The sequence below is a fragment of the Sparus aurata genome, chromosome 1 (genome assembly GCF_900880675.1).
Source record: "Sparus aurata chromosome 1, fSpaAur1.1, whole genome shotgun sequence".
In the NCBI taxonomy this organism is placed as follows: Eukaryota; Metazoa; Chordata; class Actinopteri; order Spariformes; family Sparidae; genus Sparus; species Sparus aurata.
Window position 1 is genome coordinate 10,048,690 of NC_044187.1, and position 16,415 is coordinate 10,065,104.

General features: G+C 46.3%; 2 protein-coding genes across 12 annotated transcripts in view; both read left to right on the forward strand.

The window, feature by feature from the left end:
- The window catches only part of LOC115584648 (zinc finger protein 665-like), a 43,359-nt gene that overhangs the window by 9,569 nt on the left and 17,375 nt on the right, over positions 1-16,415 (forward strand). For 2 of the 3 annotated variants that reach the window (XM_030422204.1, XM_030422220.1), the window contains one exon: positions 508-720. In XM_030422204.1, the coding sequence (XP_030278064.1) occupies positions 508-720 (213 nt within the window). Of the gene's footprint in view, positions 351-507; positions 721-16,415 lie in introns of all 3 variants that reach the window. The other variant, XM_030422211.1, reaches the window with a different exon arrangement.
- On the forward strand, positions 3,429-6,794 carry LOC115584918 (homeodomain-interacting protein kinase 2-like). 9 transcript variants are annotated; one of them, XM_030422896.1, is made up of 11 exons: positions 3,429-3,499; positions 3,578-3,780; positions 3,910-4,101; positions 4,189-4,370; positions 4,529-4,652; positions 5,004-5,114; positions 5,259-5,315; positions 5,419-5,567; positions 5,742-6,015; positions 6,231-6,319; positions 6,405-6,794. In XM_030422896.1, the coding sequence occupies exons 2-10, from the start codon at positions 3,604-3,606 to the stop codon at positions 6,285-6,287; spliced, it is 1,323 nt and encodes a 440-aa protein (XP_030278756.1). In that variant the 5' UTR covers positions 3,429-3,499; positions 3,578-3,603; the 3' UTR covers positions 6,288-6,319; positions 6,405-6,794. The 9 variants fall into 9 exon arrangements, with proteins under 9 accessions (XP_030278756.1, XP_030278736.1, XP_030278747.1 ...); XM_030422876.1 differs by having other exon boundaries at positions 3,442-3,499; positions 3,592-3,780; positions 5,742-6,020; XM_030422887.1 differs by having other exon boundaries at positions 3,442-3,499; positions 3,592-3,780; positions 5,742-6,020; positions 6,408-6,794.

Consider the following 16,415-nt stretch of genomic DNA (forward strand, 5'->3'; position numbering starts at 1 on the left):
AAAAGTACCAACGGATGCAAACGGAACAAACCTCAGCATGTGTTACACTGACGGAGCGTTAAAAGTGTAACACCACGCAAAAGTAAACAGATGAACGGCGCCAGTGGCGAAACCAGAAACCAAGCAAGCTGGTTTTTCAGTAAAAGCTTGAAGCCGATTTCGTTGTAATTTACTAAACATGTCTTCTGTCGAGTGTTTGAGAGGTTTCATCAAGGAGCGACTAACTGCTGCTGCTGAAGAAATATTCGGAGTTATTCAGAAAACTATCTCCGTGTACGAGGAGGAGATCGACCGTCAGCGCAAACTGCTGAATATCTTTTGGAAACCCGAAATAAAGTTACACAGAATAGGTGAGTAAAACTTCATTATTTTGACAAGACACAGAAATTCGTTTTATATACAATCCCAGATGTTTAAATACTCAGGGGTCTTAACCTGCTCGCCTGTGTGTATTTGTTATTCACCATCACAGTAGTATCCTCTTCCTTTTACTCTGTGTCCCTCCAGAGCTCCCACAGCAGGATGTCTGTACGGAGGACGAGGTTCTTGCTGACCAAGTACTCAGTAACCAGGAGAGCAACTCCAGTCTGGACCAAGAGGAACCAGAACCTCCACAGATTAAAGAGGAGCAGGAGGAACTCTGCTGCAGTCAGGAGGGAGAGCAGCTTGTACTGAAGCAGGAGAATGATACCTCTATGTTGATTCCTCCTTATGAAGAAAGTAACCACAGTGAACCAGAACCAAACAGTAATCACCAGCTCCTCTCTCACAACTCTCATGTAGCTGAGAGCCAAAATCAGGAAGGAGGCAAAAATGGAGACTCACGAACAACTAGAGCTGCAAATTCAAAACCAAAGAAAAGGCGTAACACTCACAAAGGTCCAAAGTCCATCAAATGTGACACATGTGGCTCAGTTTTTCAGTATAAGTCCCAACTTGTTATGCACCAGAGGGTCCACACAGGTGAAAAGCCATTCGCTTGCAGCACCTGTGGGAAAAGCTTCAGACTGAGAAAAGCATTAAACACTCACGTGAGGGTCCACACGGGCGAGAAGCCATTTTCTTGCAACACCTGTGGAAGAGATTTCAGATCGTCTGGTAAATTGTGGGAACATATGAAAGTCCACACAGGTGAGAAGCCGTATTCTTGCAACACCTGTGGTAAACTTTTCGCTCGTTCCAATCAGTTGGGGGTCCACATGAGAAAGCAGCACACAGGTAAAAAGCTGCACCTTTGCAAAACCTGCCATAAGGGATTCAGTCATTTACCACAACTGAAAAAGCACATGTCAATTCATGAAAGTTAAGAGCTGTTTACCTGAGGAAACCAGGGAGGGTTTTCATGCTTAATTGAGGCTGTCAGTATGGTGCATTAATTTATATTGATTAAGCACAAAATTAAGTTCTTTGGTTTAAAGTATAAGTCATGGGGGTCAAGTGATGGTCGGTTATACAGGAGTTCGATAAACACCCAACATATATTCAGTATTCTCACCTAAGATACAACACTTTCACTTTTATTTAAGCACTTTATGTACCATGTAACAGTCTTCCACAGGTGTTTCGTTAGCTCCCTGACAACCGAGCTGCTCCACTTCCTTTAGTTGTTTTGTATACTACCCCTTCAGCCTGGGGAGGGACCCCATCTACGTGTTTCTTGTTTTGCAGTTTACTGTCAGGGTTCTGTGTTTCTTGTTTGTATTTCATGCTCAGCACTGGCCTGTCACATCAGGTATATCATTATTATGCAGTCCAGTAAAATAATACTGTGTTCAGTGAGGGGCTTACAGGGGAAGGTGATGCAGAGAAAGGTTTATTATTTACTGGAAAGGGAACAGGGAGATGTGGCCTTATTGCAAGAATCACACCTAGAAGACTATAAACATCTCAAACCTCTCAGCCTGAGGACATAATAAATGATAGCAAAGAGTCCTTCTAGAGGCGGAGGAGGCTAACAGTGGGATGCATGGAAAACCATTTAAAACTGGGGTCATTCTAAAGAATACTATTATTAGCGCCCAGGATCGGTGATGTCCGTCTCTGGCTGTAGACATGTATCAAGAATCGAGGCACAATGCTGTCTATTCCACCCTTTAAGACAAATCCTGATAGAATAACTTGAAAAGGCTCCGCCAGAGACAAAAATGACATTAGACGACTGTTTTTTTTTTGGTGAAGTTTAAGGTGGTCTGTCAACATACACTCATTGCGCACATTCCTTCACTAAACCCAAGAGTGACATTTATAAAGCACTTTGTATGTTAATAAGACTTGTATTTATGTTTGAATAACGCATAAAAGTGTGTTTGCCACCACTTCTTTATGAATTGTGACTGATATAAAATGTGGTTTTAACTGAAGGACGTCAACATTGTCTGTCTTTCTTGTGTTCTTGACAGTTGATTCAATGAGATGAGCTGTTTTGTGTTCATGTGGCTGTAGTGTGTATGAATGTGTATGACCATATGTGTGGATGGAGTCAACAATACCAATACACGTCAAATCTGCATCACTGGTCCATGGAAAAATTGATAATCCCACATAACGTTGCTACACTATGTACTTTTTATTACCCAACAACTCCCCCACTGTGCATTACATATAATCTCAGCTAAACTGGTTGATATGTATATATAGTAAACCAGGGAAAAAGCAGTAAATTACCATTTTCAAGGTGTTTTCTCAACATGCAATGATGACATGGATAAAAACTCAAACAGAACCTTTGCTGTGTAAAGTGACCTGACAGAGCCGGTTATAGCCTTCACATAATGCTGTCTGTATGGAAGTGAAGACTCGTTGTAAGATTATACTATGAGGCTCTTCTATTGTAGAGTATTACTACTTGTCTCAACTTGGAATCAACTTACTTTTACTCTCTGACACACACACAGTTGGAGTCTCAAATCAAGGATGAAACAGCTGGTCTTCAGGTCAAGGATATTTATTTCACGCAAACATGAAACATGCAGTGAGCTCTCCCGGGAGGAACTGAACTCTCATTCTAAACACCCAGCTTATACACATTTGGTCCAGAGGGTTTCTACGCTCCTGGGCCTTCCTTCTTTTACCATGATCAATATAAGTTTTACACTATTGACTTCTGAATTCCAATTATACTGGGGAAAGGCCCATGTCAGGGTGGGGTTTTAAAAAGCCCCAGGCGTCAGATGTAGCTGTAGAACTACTATGATTAATGTCTTAATTCATTATAATTTATCCATTCCTAATGATGGTTATTATAAAATGTTAACTCACAAGGATTATAAAACATTGTGGTATAAAATAAAAGATGAAAAATGTTCCATGGCAATAGTGAAATGAGAAGTACATGGTGTTTACATTCAAACTGTTGCTGGGAGAACACGCTGCTTTGACCTGAAATTTAGGGAAACTCTGATCCTTTCATCGTGGAACATTCTAAATGTCTGGTTAATCTTACAAATACATCCTACAAGTGATGCAGAGAGGTGAACCGTCTTCAACCACTGTGATACAGGTGAGTCACTCCTTCTCTTGTGTTTCAGGGGTCAGAAAGTACAGATGAATTGATAATATTAAGAACTGTTTTCACTAGTTTTGTTTCAGCAGTCTGAGAAAGAAATGGAACCTACTAAATTGAAAGGGAGGCGTCCCTCCGAACTCCCCGGCGAATACAAGTTCCTGAAAGTTCTGGGAGAGGGCGTCTTTGGAAAGGTGCTGAAATGCGTGAAACGGGAGACCCGTGAGATTGTGGCCATCAAGATGCCTAAAATCTTGGATAACGGTACCGAGAATGAGGTGGGAACCTTTGTTGATTTTGATGTCAACAGTTGTAACGTTAAAACATATTTTATAGTCAAAGTTGCACTTATTAGTCATTAACTAACTGCAAAAAACTAATCATGCCAAACTTGCCTGTGTCTCCAGATCCCCATGCTGAGAAAGATCAAGCGCAACAACCTTGACAAACACAACATTGTCAAGTACATCGACTGTTTTAAGACCAGTTTTGGAAGGGCGCTTGTGTTTGAGCTGCTGGATATAAGCCTATACGACTACATGGAGATGACAAATCCCGCCCCTATGCTTCTGAGTGACATCAGAACCATCATCCAACAGGTCTGATCAGCACCGTCGGACGGAAAGCAAAGCACTGAACACTCTGTTTTAGGTTTCTGTACATTCTAACCCACCTTGTACTTTCAGATGGCCACAGCACTTGATGCGCTGAAGGGGATCGAGGTGATCCACACCGATCTCAAACTGGACAACATAATGATGGTGGATCACCAACGACGACCCTTTAAAGTCAAGCTGATAGACTTCGGTCTGGCCATTTCCAGATCAGAGGTCAGGAGGGGCATCATACTGCAACCACGGGCTTTTAGGTAAGATAGATTTTTTTGTTTTATTATGCTAGTGGTTTACTATCTTTACCATGAAGAAGCAGCTTTGTGCTTCCTGTCTGTAACATGTTCTTTCCATGTGCTCGCTTTCAAAATTATAACCGTGTAAACATCCTGTGATGTTTCTCTTCCACATTCAGGTCTCCAGAAATTATTCTGGGCTGTCACTTTTCTGAGGCCATTGATATGTGGACCCTGGGCTGTGCGATGTTCGAGATGATCTGCGGCCTGCAACCGTTCGCAGGAGACTATCAAAATGAAATAGTAAGTCATCCACTATAGTCATACAATTTGTCAATTACTTGTACTTGTGTGTCTTTGCTTGTGCTCGTGTTCTTCCTCTAGTTAGTGCTCCATGTACATCCGACAGGTATGATGAGTGTATGAAGAGGGGGTAAAAAGATATTTAGAGAAAATAGGGAATGAAAAACAGGTGTTGTACCTTAGCTATGCTAAGCTTTCCAGGATGAATTGCGATGCTTGGCCTCTGATTGGCTTACCCTTATATTCCAAACAGGCCATTAAGATACGGGAGGGGTCATTACTTTGCCCACCTGGGAACAATATTTAATTTCCTCTTGCTTATTTTGATGTAATTCTCTGTTTCATCTCCAGATGCTGAGCATTGTTCAACTCGTGGGTCAGCCAGCGAACCGTGTTCTTAAAAATGGTCGACGGACGAAGAGTTTCTTTGACATAAATGAAGACAAACTGTGGGCGATCAAGGTACCACAACGAACCTTCTCTGACCTTTATAGAAGTTATTTCATCTTTTATCAGTATATTTTACATTTTGATGACATACCATGTTAAGATTTTGCAACATTCAACAGTTGAACATTAACACAATCACTTTGATCCTTCTTTCAGACTGGTATTGAAGCCAAAAAGTGCCACGATTTCAAATCTCTGGATGATCTGAAAGGAGTAAGTGTGAAGTAGCTTTCACTGTCACTACGATCGATTGTCTTTTCATGATCATGAGGATGATTTGACTGATGCTGAATTTGGCTGATGTTTCCTTAACCAGATGCGTCTGGAGAAGAATAACAAAACTGAGGCAGTAGAGAGAGAGCAGTGTGTCGAGCTCCTGAAGGCCATGCTGAAAGTGAATGCAGATGAGAGGATCACTCCCCGTGAAGTCCTCGCTCATCCATTCATCACCAAAAATTACCCCAGGTAAGCGTGTGTGTGTGTGTGTGTGTGTGTGTGTGTGTGTGTGTGTGTGTGTGTGTGTGTGCAGGATGTGAGTCCTATTGGCGGTGCTTTGTTAGTTAGTAATGATTTATCTTTGATCAATGTCCTGTCATGTTTTCAGGAAATCAGTTTAACAGTGAGTGTGTCTTTTTGTAGCAATAATGCATTGGATTCAGCATCCGGTCCATTCACTCCATCCGGTCCATCCAGTCCATCACCTGAGAAGCACAGAGCCGAGAACACCACGCTGCTGTACGGTCAGGAGAGTACAGTTAGTGAGTCTCCCACTGTTCCTCTGAATGATGAAGAAAGCTGTAACATCCAACCAGACGACTGCACTGCATCTGCTGAAAATCTGCCATCAGGTGTGATCCTTGTTCGGCCTGCGACAGCCGAGAACACCACGCTGCTGGACGATCAGGAGAGCACAGTTAGGTCAGATGATGAAAAATAGTATCACAATCTGTTGCCTTTATCTTTCACTCACTTCTCAATCAAATCCTCACGATAGCTAGATTAAGATCTTTATTACAGGAGGAAGTTAATGATCATACCGATTTGGTCCTCAAAAGAATAAACAAAGTTCCTTGTTGCAGCTTTGAGATAACACTCTTGTGTGTTAACCCTTTTCTTGTGTGTGTTTAGTTTTTAGTCTGGCCTGAACAAGACATCAGAGTCCTCCGTAAGAAACACCGACAGTAACACGAAGATGTCTGAGGACTCGACCACATATGGTACGTAACATTCACCTCCACCTGCGTCTGAATTGTTGTGCATTCTGAAGTACGACTGAAGTTTTAAATGTCCTTTGATTTTCAGAAGACACCGGAACAAAGAAGAAGGGGAAGAAGAAGAAGATTGCTCCAGACCCGTCTTCTCTTGGTTGAGGAAGACTTCAGGCTGCTGTGTTTCCTGCACTGATGAGGATCAGGGACGTGTGAAGTGAAGTTCTGCATGTTAGCATGTTTTCTGGCCTTCTAGGAAACTGTGCTATCAAACCCCTCATAGATCTTCCGAGGGCAGCTTGGTGGCTCAGTGGTCAGATTTGCTATTGTGGCTTCACATCAGAGGCTACTGGCTTCTTCTGGCACTGGCCTCTTTCTGTCAAGCCTGATCATTGTCCCTGTGTCTGTCTGGGTTTCCACCGGGTGCTCCGGTTTCCTCCCACACTCAATCAGTCAATAAAGAATTAGATAGGATGTTAAGAAACTGTCCCATGACTTTCATTAGGCTAAGTTATACCACTGGTATTCAGTATTTCCTCAGTGTTGATTTCAGGTTTAATAAGTGAAGCTGAACTTCTCAGTATCTTTATTTTCATGAAGGATCAAATCATGTGAAATGTGTCTGTCGTAGAGACAAGCCAACAGAACAATAACAGCTTTTTTCAGCAAATAAATATTGTTAGATCCCGAGTTTTACCCCTGTCCAGGAGGCACTCGACCAGCTCTCAGTTTAAAGGGGAAGATCCCTAAACCTACAAGAGGTTACTTAAAAAATGGGATTTAAATAGGTTCCTGCTTCTTCTGGTTTGGCACCTGTCATGAATAGCCCTTGAGTCAGATACGGCCACCAGCCATGGCCATCATGGCAGCTCTCCTCTAAACGATCAGTGCACTTGGTCTGGTGCTAGGTTGGATTTTAACAGCTTTCGGTAAACCCTAAAGGGGTGTTCAGACCAAACATGATAGATGCGAATGGAGCGGCAACTCTACATTGAAAATTAATGGCGCGATGACACACGATTCAGGCGGCGGCGACGCGAATGGAGCATCTGGCGAATGAAGTGTCTGAAGCGTCTGAAGCGTCTGGAGCGGCGCGTTTGAAGCGTCTGAAGCGTCTGAAGCGACGCGAATAAAGTTGAAAATATCCAACTTTTCAGGCGGCATCATGCCGCGACATCCAATCAGCGACGAGTTCAAGCCAACGGCATCACTTCCCTCACGTACGGTTGTTTACGGTCGCTCAGAGCAACAATGGAGGAAAAGTTTATTATAACTGTGTGTGGGCACCCGGTGCTGTACGACACCGCAACTCACCTCAGACAGATGGACAGGCGCTCTGCAGCTGGGATGGAGCGCCTGTAGTTGGTGTCCTGGTGGGAGATCCTGGCACCAACCCGAGCTAACAGGTCCTCGAACTGGGCTCCGGTCAGCCTGAGGTACCGCTGGAACCGGTCGTCATCCAGACGAAGCTCCTGGAGGAGACAGTGAAATTCCCCCAGCTCCGTGTGTCTCCGAAGGACTTCATGAACCCAGACACGACGGCGGGTGGTTTTCCGGTGTTTCTAGGACTTGTACAGCAGGTACAGTGCAGCAACGGCAGTGATATCAGCCATGATCAACGTGGAAAGATGGCGGGTTGAGAAATACCGGTTAAAAAATAAGCGGGCAAGCGCGTCATCTTTTTTTCCCCTAAGCATCAAGCGCGAATGACGCAAATAGTCCAAAATGATCAAGCGGCGTGATACAAGCGTGTCAAGCGATTGTATTCGCGTCTGTCGTGTTTGGTCTGAATGCAGTTTAAGGGACTGTTTCAATGTGGTAGGCTAGAGTAACCTTTAAGAACCTTTAAGATATTTTGCACACTGTAACACCTAACTTTTACTTCCATCAAAGAGACATAAAATCAATGTGCACAACTTTTACTTTAACTATATTATGTAGGTTTTATTGCATAGACTTTAGCAAGGGCAAAGCATACAGCGCAATACTGATTTCAATTACTATCAATCATTATCAAGAATACTTATTGATAAAACACAATACTGTAACTAACAAATTAATCTAAAAGAGCTGAGGCCTGGTTAGAAATACTTAAATTTAGGTGAGATGGAGAGGGTCAGGTCCTTCCATGGCTTGTCTTTCCCATTCCTGCTGAAATTCCTGAAGAAGTCCCTGAGGCAAATCACAACCCCAGCTGAGGTCTCGTAACTTCCTCAATGTCCAAACTTCACGCCAGCAGAGTGAACAAAAGTACTCCAGTATCCAAATTGTAATCACAGCATGTTGGCAAAAATGGTTAATCCGTTGTGCTCTTAATTCATTGGTCTGTTTCTGATAAAGATTTCTTGAAGTCCTTTCTGCAATGTTTAGGTTGCTCACATTCTCCGTCTCAGGTTTTTCTTCAAGGCTGGAGCACGTGGAAGAACCAACTTTGGTCCGTGCTTCTCGGTTTATATACTCTCTTGATTTGGACAGTGGCTCGGTTTTATGTCCTTATAAGGACATTTTCTCAGCATCTCTCCGTTCACTTGCTAATAACATTTTGATGATGGTTATCAATTTCATAGCACTTCGTTGCGAAATAATGGTCTTGTTCTCGAGGCCGAGGCGTGCCCTTTCCTCTTCTTCTCATATTGACCTTATCAGTTCTTTAACACTTTCTCATGACCTCAGCTCAACACCCTTTTTTTCTGATTTTCATTAGATTTCTAAACTTCAATACATTGTTTTCCCTCATGGTTCCCATTGTACATTGGCATTTTACTATACTTAGTCACATACAGAGCCTTGAGTGTAACACTTCCTCTGTTCCCATACACAGTGTTGTGTCACTTCCTCTTCACTTTCTCCTCCAACACAACCTTAAAATAATGATTTAACATTCCCTTCATTACACATTCCTTTACTGTAATTATGGCAAACACAATGCAGCCAGCAGAGCTTTTATATACTTCGGAATCGTTTCAGGGCGATGTATAATGTCCATTTCTTGTATTTGTGTCTGGCAGGAGTGTATGTATCTCAACTTTTCTGACACTGTCAGTAGGCGTGTGTGTACCTACTGGTATTTATATTAGACAGGAGTAAATGGATCGCAACTATTTTGACAATATCTAATTAATAAATAAATAGACTGATAAATAAATACAACCTGCTCTGCACCAAACAGCAGACAGACAGTTAGAGGCTAGCTGGTGAACATATCAGGGACCATTCAACATGATTACACTACAATTACAATGGAACAGAGCGTATTTATTTATTGAGAGCTGAGCAGTTAAATAATGTCACGGCAAGTGGTCTGTGGGTGTATAAGGAAAAAATCGCATGACCTCATCGCCTACAAAGAAAGCATTAAACAGCTTAATTCTCCATCCCCTGCCTCTTCATTTGGCTCCTCTGGAAGTTAAGTGGCCTTAAATTGGTGTTCTGGCCGACACCCCGGTGTGAACTTTGTGATAACCCCTGAACCAACACCAGATACCGTATAGTCCCAGTGTCTTCACTACATTTGATGGTCCTTCGAACCGGATCACAGGGTTTACATCGGAGATGGAACAATTTCCAGAGTACGAGGCTCGTGGTGCACCCCCTAGATGACACATTCATCCCCCAGCTTGTATGCAGATTATGATGTAGATAATCTGGGCTACATCAGTCAGAGATATGGAGAGGACATAGAGACGCTTCACCAGGAGGGAAAGGCCAGGATGACCCCCATCACTGCTGCTTATGACTCTTCCCCACTAAGCCGCTGGCAGAGGCGGGGTTGCTAGTCTTCATGAGATGGACTCGTGCTATGGAGCCGAGGGCCAACAGCACATCCAGGAGACTCAGCTAGCCCCCCTGCTGGCACCCGAGAGTGATCTTGTGAAACAGTTCTATGAGCGCTCTACTCCCCTACATCCAGCACTGCACACCAGACCCCCACATGAGGATATGAAGACAGAGTTAGAGGACATCTGTCATGAGAGACACCTCCTCCAGCAGACCCAGTGCCACATGTTATCTGATCTGATGGAGCTTAGAGCACTGCGATCAGACATGAGACAGTTAGTGGACGCCGCTCAGAACCTACAGAGCCCGTCTTCTCCTCGTATGAATCCGCCTGAATCCAATCAGCCACCGCTACCGGCTGCACCTGTGGAAGAGGATGACCGGCCTGCACCCCCACCATAGCCAGATGCAGCGATGACAGGACTGTTACCTGCTGACCTCCCACTCCTGCCACCGCCACATAACAGTGTTCAGGCAACAATCAAGATTCCATATGTTAAAGAAGAGGCTATATCGCCCCCCATTACTAAGCCGACTGAGAGCCTGCCATAAGTTCAGCAGTCAGCATATGGCATATTTCCTTCTACCATACCACTGGAGAACCCTGCTTCTTATCAACGCCCCTGTTTTAAGCCAGTTCAGCCTCCATTGTAGTCATTCAGTTTGCTTCCAGATGAGCCAAAGTATTCTGCAGCTTGTGTTGTTCTCAAGAGCACGGCAGGATGCAATCCCCAGCAGCTTCCTGGTGGGTCATGGATGCAGCCACAACCATTGCCTCCAATCAGGTCCTCCCATCTTCCACAGTCCAGCTACTATGGACCACGCCCAACCATTCGCAACTTTTCCCATCGTGACCCAAGGGAGTTTGCGCGGCTGAAGCTGTCATTGGAGAACCTCTTTCCACCAGAAGCCACTGAGCTGTTTAAGTATCAAGTGTTGGTCGACCACCTGCAACTAGAAGCGGCCCGGTTGATAGCAGACGCTTACCTCAACTCTCCAACGCCCTTCTCCGACACGATGGCGGCCTTGAATAATAAGTTTGGTCAACCACATCAGATTCTATTGAGGGGCATTGCTGCTGTGTTGGATTCACCAGATATCAGGCGGGGAGATGTTGCTGCGTTTGAGAAGTTTGCACTCCAAGTACAGTCGTTGGTGGCAATGTTGAGGACCATAGGCTCTGAGGGAGAAGCAGAGTTACAGTGTGGCTCATATGTTGCTCGTCTGCTGAGCAAGTTACCACCTGAGCAGAGAGCCAAGTTCCGCCGCTGCATGTTTCATTGAGGCACGCAAACTCACACCTTACCTGATCTGTCAGAGTGGCTGAAGAATGAGTCCTGGTGTCAGGACACTGAAGGAGAGTTAGCAGTGAGAGGGGCTAAGGAGAGGGCAGGACCCCGACTTGATGGTCGCCAGGGTAATCGCCCCACTACCGTGCTTCATGGTGGGAACAATGCAGATAAGAAGCCAGAAGTTCGAACCCAAGGCAGCTCCTTTAAGGGGAACAAGAGTAAGTCTTACTGTCCATTTTGCAATAATGAGGAGCACTATCTCAGTCAGTGTACAGCCGTTTCCAGGCTGACTACGGATCAGCTGACAGAGTGGATAAAGAGTCACAAGTGATGTTGGCGCTGTGCACGGTCACATCAAGCTGCACAGTGCAACCTGAAGAAGCCATGTAGCCTTTGCCAAGGTAAACACCTTCAGGTGCTGCATGAGGTCAATGTGAGGTCACCTAAGGCATCAACGGCAGCGGCAGCATCAGTGGCAGCACCAGCAGCAGCACCAGTGGTAGAGAGCCATGCTGTATCTAGACCGACCCACAGAAGGTTGCCGAGTTCTGCTGAAAGTCGTTAAAGTCTGCATTCACTATGGTGGCCGAACACTTAACACTTACACCATATTGGATGACGGTTCTGAGAGAACTATGCTGCTGCCCGATGCAGCAGAGAAGTTGGGGATGCAAGGACCCCCAGAGGACTTACCGCTACTCACCATCAGACAAGAGGTCCAGATGCTCTGGGGTGCATAAGTGTCATTCTCCATTTCTTCCCCTACAAAGCCAAAGATCAAGTTCAAGATTAGAGGTGCATTCACCACCGCTCGCATAGGATTGGCTGGTCATACTTACCCCATGAAGCAGCTCAGGAGGAATTACAAGCACCTCATTGGCCTTCCTATACAGACCCTCACTGATGTGAAACCTGTGTTGCTCACTGGGAGTGATCATCCCCACCTCATCACCCCCATCGAACCTGTCAGGTTGGGAACTCCAGGAGGACCTGCTGCCATCCACACGCAGCTGGGTTGAACACTGCAGGGCCCAGCTAGTGTAGTCCACCACTTTACCCACCCACAGCAGTGCCTCTTCACAACAGTAGCACCCTAGGTGAGCGAACTGATGAGACATGTTGACAAACTATGGCAGGTTGATATGGTCCCATTCAGGAGCGAGAAGCTCGTCACCCGCTCAAAGCAAGACCAGGAGGCCATCAGTATCCTTGAGACCAAGACCATCAGAGTCAAGGTCGAGGGCATACTCCTTATGCCACCCCACTGCTGCGCCAGAGGGACATGCCGCTCCTTCAGGCTACCAAAGAAGCCGTCATATCCACCTTGCGAAGCGTGGAACAACGACTGGCCAAAGACCTTGCACAGGCTGCAGCCTATAGAGTGGTGATGGAGAAACTGATCAAGGGAGGTTATGTCATCAAGTGTGGTCCTGAAGCACCGGCTGACGAAGGTCGTGATTCTTGGTACATCCCACACCATATTGTAAGCCATAATGGTAAGAATAGACTGGTCTTCAACTGTTTCTACCAGTACCGAGGACAGAGCCTCAATGATTACCTGTTGCCTGGGCCAACTTTAGGAGCATCACTTCTGGGAGTCCTGCTATGCTTCAGAGAACATGCAGTAGCAATCAGTGGCGACATCAAAGGCATGTTCCACCAGGTTCGTCTTCTCCCAGAAGATCGTGCTCTCCTCCGCTTTGTCTGGCATGATGTTAGCCAAGGGGATCCTCCTGCAGTGTATGAGTGGCAGGTACTAACGTTCGGAACGACGTGTAGTCCGTGCTGCGCCACGTTTGCCTTGCAGCGCCATGTCAAGGACCACAGCCAGCCAGATGAAGACATGAGGATGTCAGTCGAGAGGTGTTTTTATGTGGACAATTGCCTCCAGAGTGTGCCCACCATCGCAGAGGCAAGGAACCTAGTTGACAAGTTACGGACCCTCTTGGCATCAGCTGGGTTTGAGCTACGTCAATGGGCCAGCAACGAACTAGAGGTCATCGGTCACCTACCTGAAGAGAGCCGGGACAAGACAGACACTCCAGAGTCCACGCTGCGGCTGAGCTGGCTCTTCCACACTGATGTCCTTGGATATAAGCACCGCCAAGTGGATTATGGTGTCCCCACAATGCGCAACATATACAAGGTTCTTGCAAGTCAGTACGACCCTTTGGGGTTAGTCCTGCCCTACACCACCCGGGCTAAGGCACTGGTCCGGCATCTCTGGGACAAGCACCGGGACTGGGACGACCCACTACTGCCCCAGGAGCTTCTGCAGCAGTCGCAAGCTTGGGAGGATGAACTGGACATCCTACCACAGGTCACCCTGCCCCGATCATACTTACCTAAGGAGGTGGACCTCTGCAGTCTTCATAGAGAGGTACACATATTCTGCGATGCCTCTGAAGAAGCGTATGGGTCGGTTGCGTACCTCTGGTCCACTGACCGACATGGTGGAGTGCACCTCTCCTTCCTGATGGCTCGCTCCAGAGTCGCTCTCAAGCGGTCCCACTCCATGCTCCGATTAGAACTTTGTGCTGCCCTTACCGGGGCACAGCTCGCACAGGTTCTAAGAAGAGAACTAATGCTCAACATCAACCAGATGATCCTGTGGTCTGACTCGACAACCGTGCTGACATGGTTGAAATTGGAATCCTGCTGATTCAAGGTCTTTGTCGGCACCCATGTGGCCGAGATTCAGGAGTTGAATGACGGGCATGTTTGGAGATATGTTGATTCAGCAAACAACCCCACTGATGATGTGACTCGAGGGAAAGGACTGAGGAAACTAGTTGAGCCCAACAGATGGAGTCAGAGACCCTCTTTTCTGCTGCAGATATATGGCCAGAGGACCCTTCAGTTGACCAAGCCAATGATGCATCAGAGCTGCGCAAGTATGTCTTCTGTGGGGTTACAGCAGTGGTATTAAGTCAGCCTGCTCCAGACCATAACCAGTTCAACTCCTGGAGGGAAGTGCTGGAAGCGACAGCCCGAGAGCTGCATTGGGTGGCCGACTTTAAAGGTCATCCTAATGCTGAGGATTATCGCCAAGCTGAGCGGTTGATTCTTCTGAGAGCTCAGATAGATAGCTTCCCAAAGGAGTACAGTTTACTGAAGGCAGGGAAGCCAGTACCTAGATGCAGCCGACTTCTCACGCTATCTCCTGAAGTGGATGAGAGCGGAGACCTTATTCTCGTTGGAGGACGCCAAACCAGCTGTACCAAAGATGGCCGGCCTCCCATCAGCCCGTTTGCACCTGTTCAAGCCTGCTTTTTATTCTATGGAGATGGACTGCTTTGGGCCCTTTGAAGTCATGGTGGGCCGGCGGCGGGAGAAGAGATGTGGGATCATCTTCTAGTGCCTTACCACCAGGGCAGTGCACCTGGACCTCCTGACTGCCACTGATACGGATGCCTTCCCAATGGCCCTTCGTCGGTTCATAGCATGCCGTGGAACACCTGCAGAGCTGTTCTCCGACCAAGGGACGAACTTCAAGGGAGGAGAGAGGGAACTCCGAGAGGCCTTCACTGAGATCTCTCCAGTCTTACAGGGGCACCTTGCACCACAAAAGATTGCCTTCCACTTTAACCCCCCTGCAGCCCCCCACTTCAGTGGGGTGTGGGAGAGGGAGATACGCTCCATTAAGAGTGCACTCTATGCCACCTTGGGTGCTCAAACAGTCGCAGAAGAAGTGCTTCACACAGTGCTTACTGAGGTAGAAGGGATTCTTAACAGCAAGCCCCTGGGATATGTGTCTTCCGATGCCAGTGACCTGGACCCTGTGACTCCCATTGTTCTTCTGATGTGGCGGCCAGATGGGTCGTTGCCTCAAGTAGTCTACCCAGGGAATGAGCTCATCAGTCATCGTCGTTGGAGGCACTCCCAAGTTCTGGCTGATCACTTCTGGGCTCGTTTCATCCGGCTCTATGTGCCTAGTCTTCAAGTACACCAGAAGTGGCAGGCCTCACCAGCTGACCTCGTTCAAGACTCTGTGGTGATGATTGCTGATCCACAACTACCCAGGGCCCTGTGGCCTATAGGGAGAGTGATCAAGACTCATCTGAGCCCTGATGGACACATCCGGTCGGCTGATGTGAAAGTGAGAGAAAGGGTTTACACCCGGCCGGTTGCCAGGCTGGTTGTCCTCCCTGCCCTTCCATCTGGAGACGATAAGGATGAATCCCTTTCTGCGACCTCATCTCAACCATAGACTTTATGGCCTTTAGTGGTGAGCAAATGTATAACATGCATTTGGGGGTGGCTGTAGAAAAGGCCCTAAAGTTGAGACGTATTACGTTCATGGTGTGATATTTTGTGGAGATAGGGTTGGTCAGATCATGCAGCAGTGGCTCTGCCTACTCGTTCCGTAGCGTAACTGACAGAAAGGCATGTGCTGCGGTGAGACGGCAGGGTGAGAGATTGAGCTGAGCAGTTAATTAATGTCACAGCAAGTGGTCTGTGCGTGTATAAGGAAAAAAATCACATGACCTCATCCCCTACAAAGAAAGCATTAAACAGCTTAATTCTCCATCCCCTGCCTCTTCATTTGGCTCCTCTGGAAGTTAAGTGGCCTTAAATTGGTGTTCTGGCCGACACCCCAGTGTGAACTTTGTGATAACCCCTGAACCAACGCCAGATACCGTATAGTCCCAGTGTCTTCACTACAGGCACATTAATGTCAAGAGCCCTCAGCAGTATAGATAAGAAAATTCTCATGCTGGAAATTAGCAAATCTCGTAATTATTGTAACTGTGATCCTGCCACAATCCTTCACCTGAGCAAGAACCTTTGAATATGGAGGGATCAACTACCATCACTCAAATGATATCATCCACTAGCTAACATTTAACGCGAACACAGAGCTAATTTATGGCCCCTGAGGCCCCTGGACATATAAATATACTTGTAATATAGGACCTAAGATGGTGCCACGGACGGTTGACTTGGTGTGTTGGTGCGCTCTGTTTTTTTCTTGTGTCATGTGTTAATTCAGTTTTCAGCCCTCTAGAAGTTCAGAGGGCTTTGATTTTGAAAGT

Coding starts and splice junctions, on each gene's coding strand:
- LOC115584918 (XM_030422839.1), top strand. CDS start 3,461: ATGCAGAGAGGTGAACCGTCTTCAACCACTGTGATACAG. Junction 4,653..5,003: donor GAGACTATCAAAATGAAATA/GTAAGTCATCCA, acceptor TTTCATCTCCAG/ATGCTGAGCATTGTTCAACT. Junction 5,115..5,258: donor ACAAACTGTGGGCGATCAAG/GTACCACAACGA, acceptor TCCTTCTTTCAG/ACTGGTATTGAAGCCAAAAA.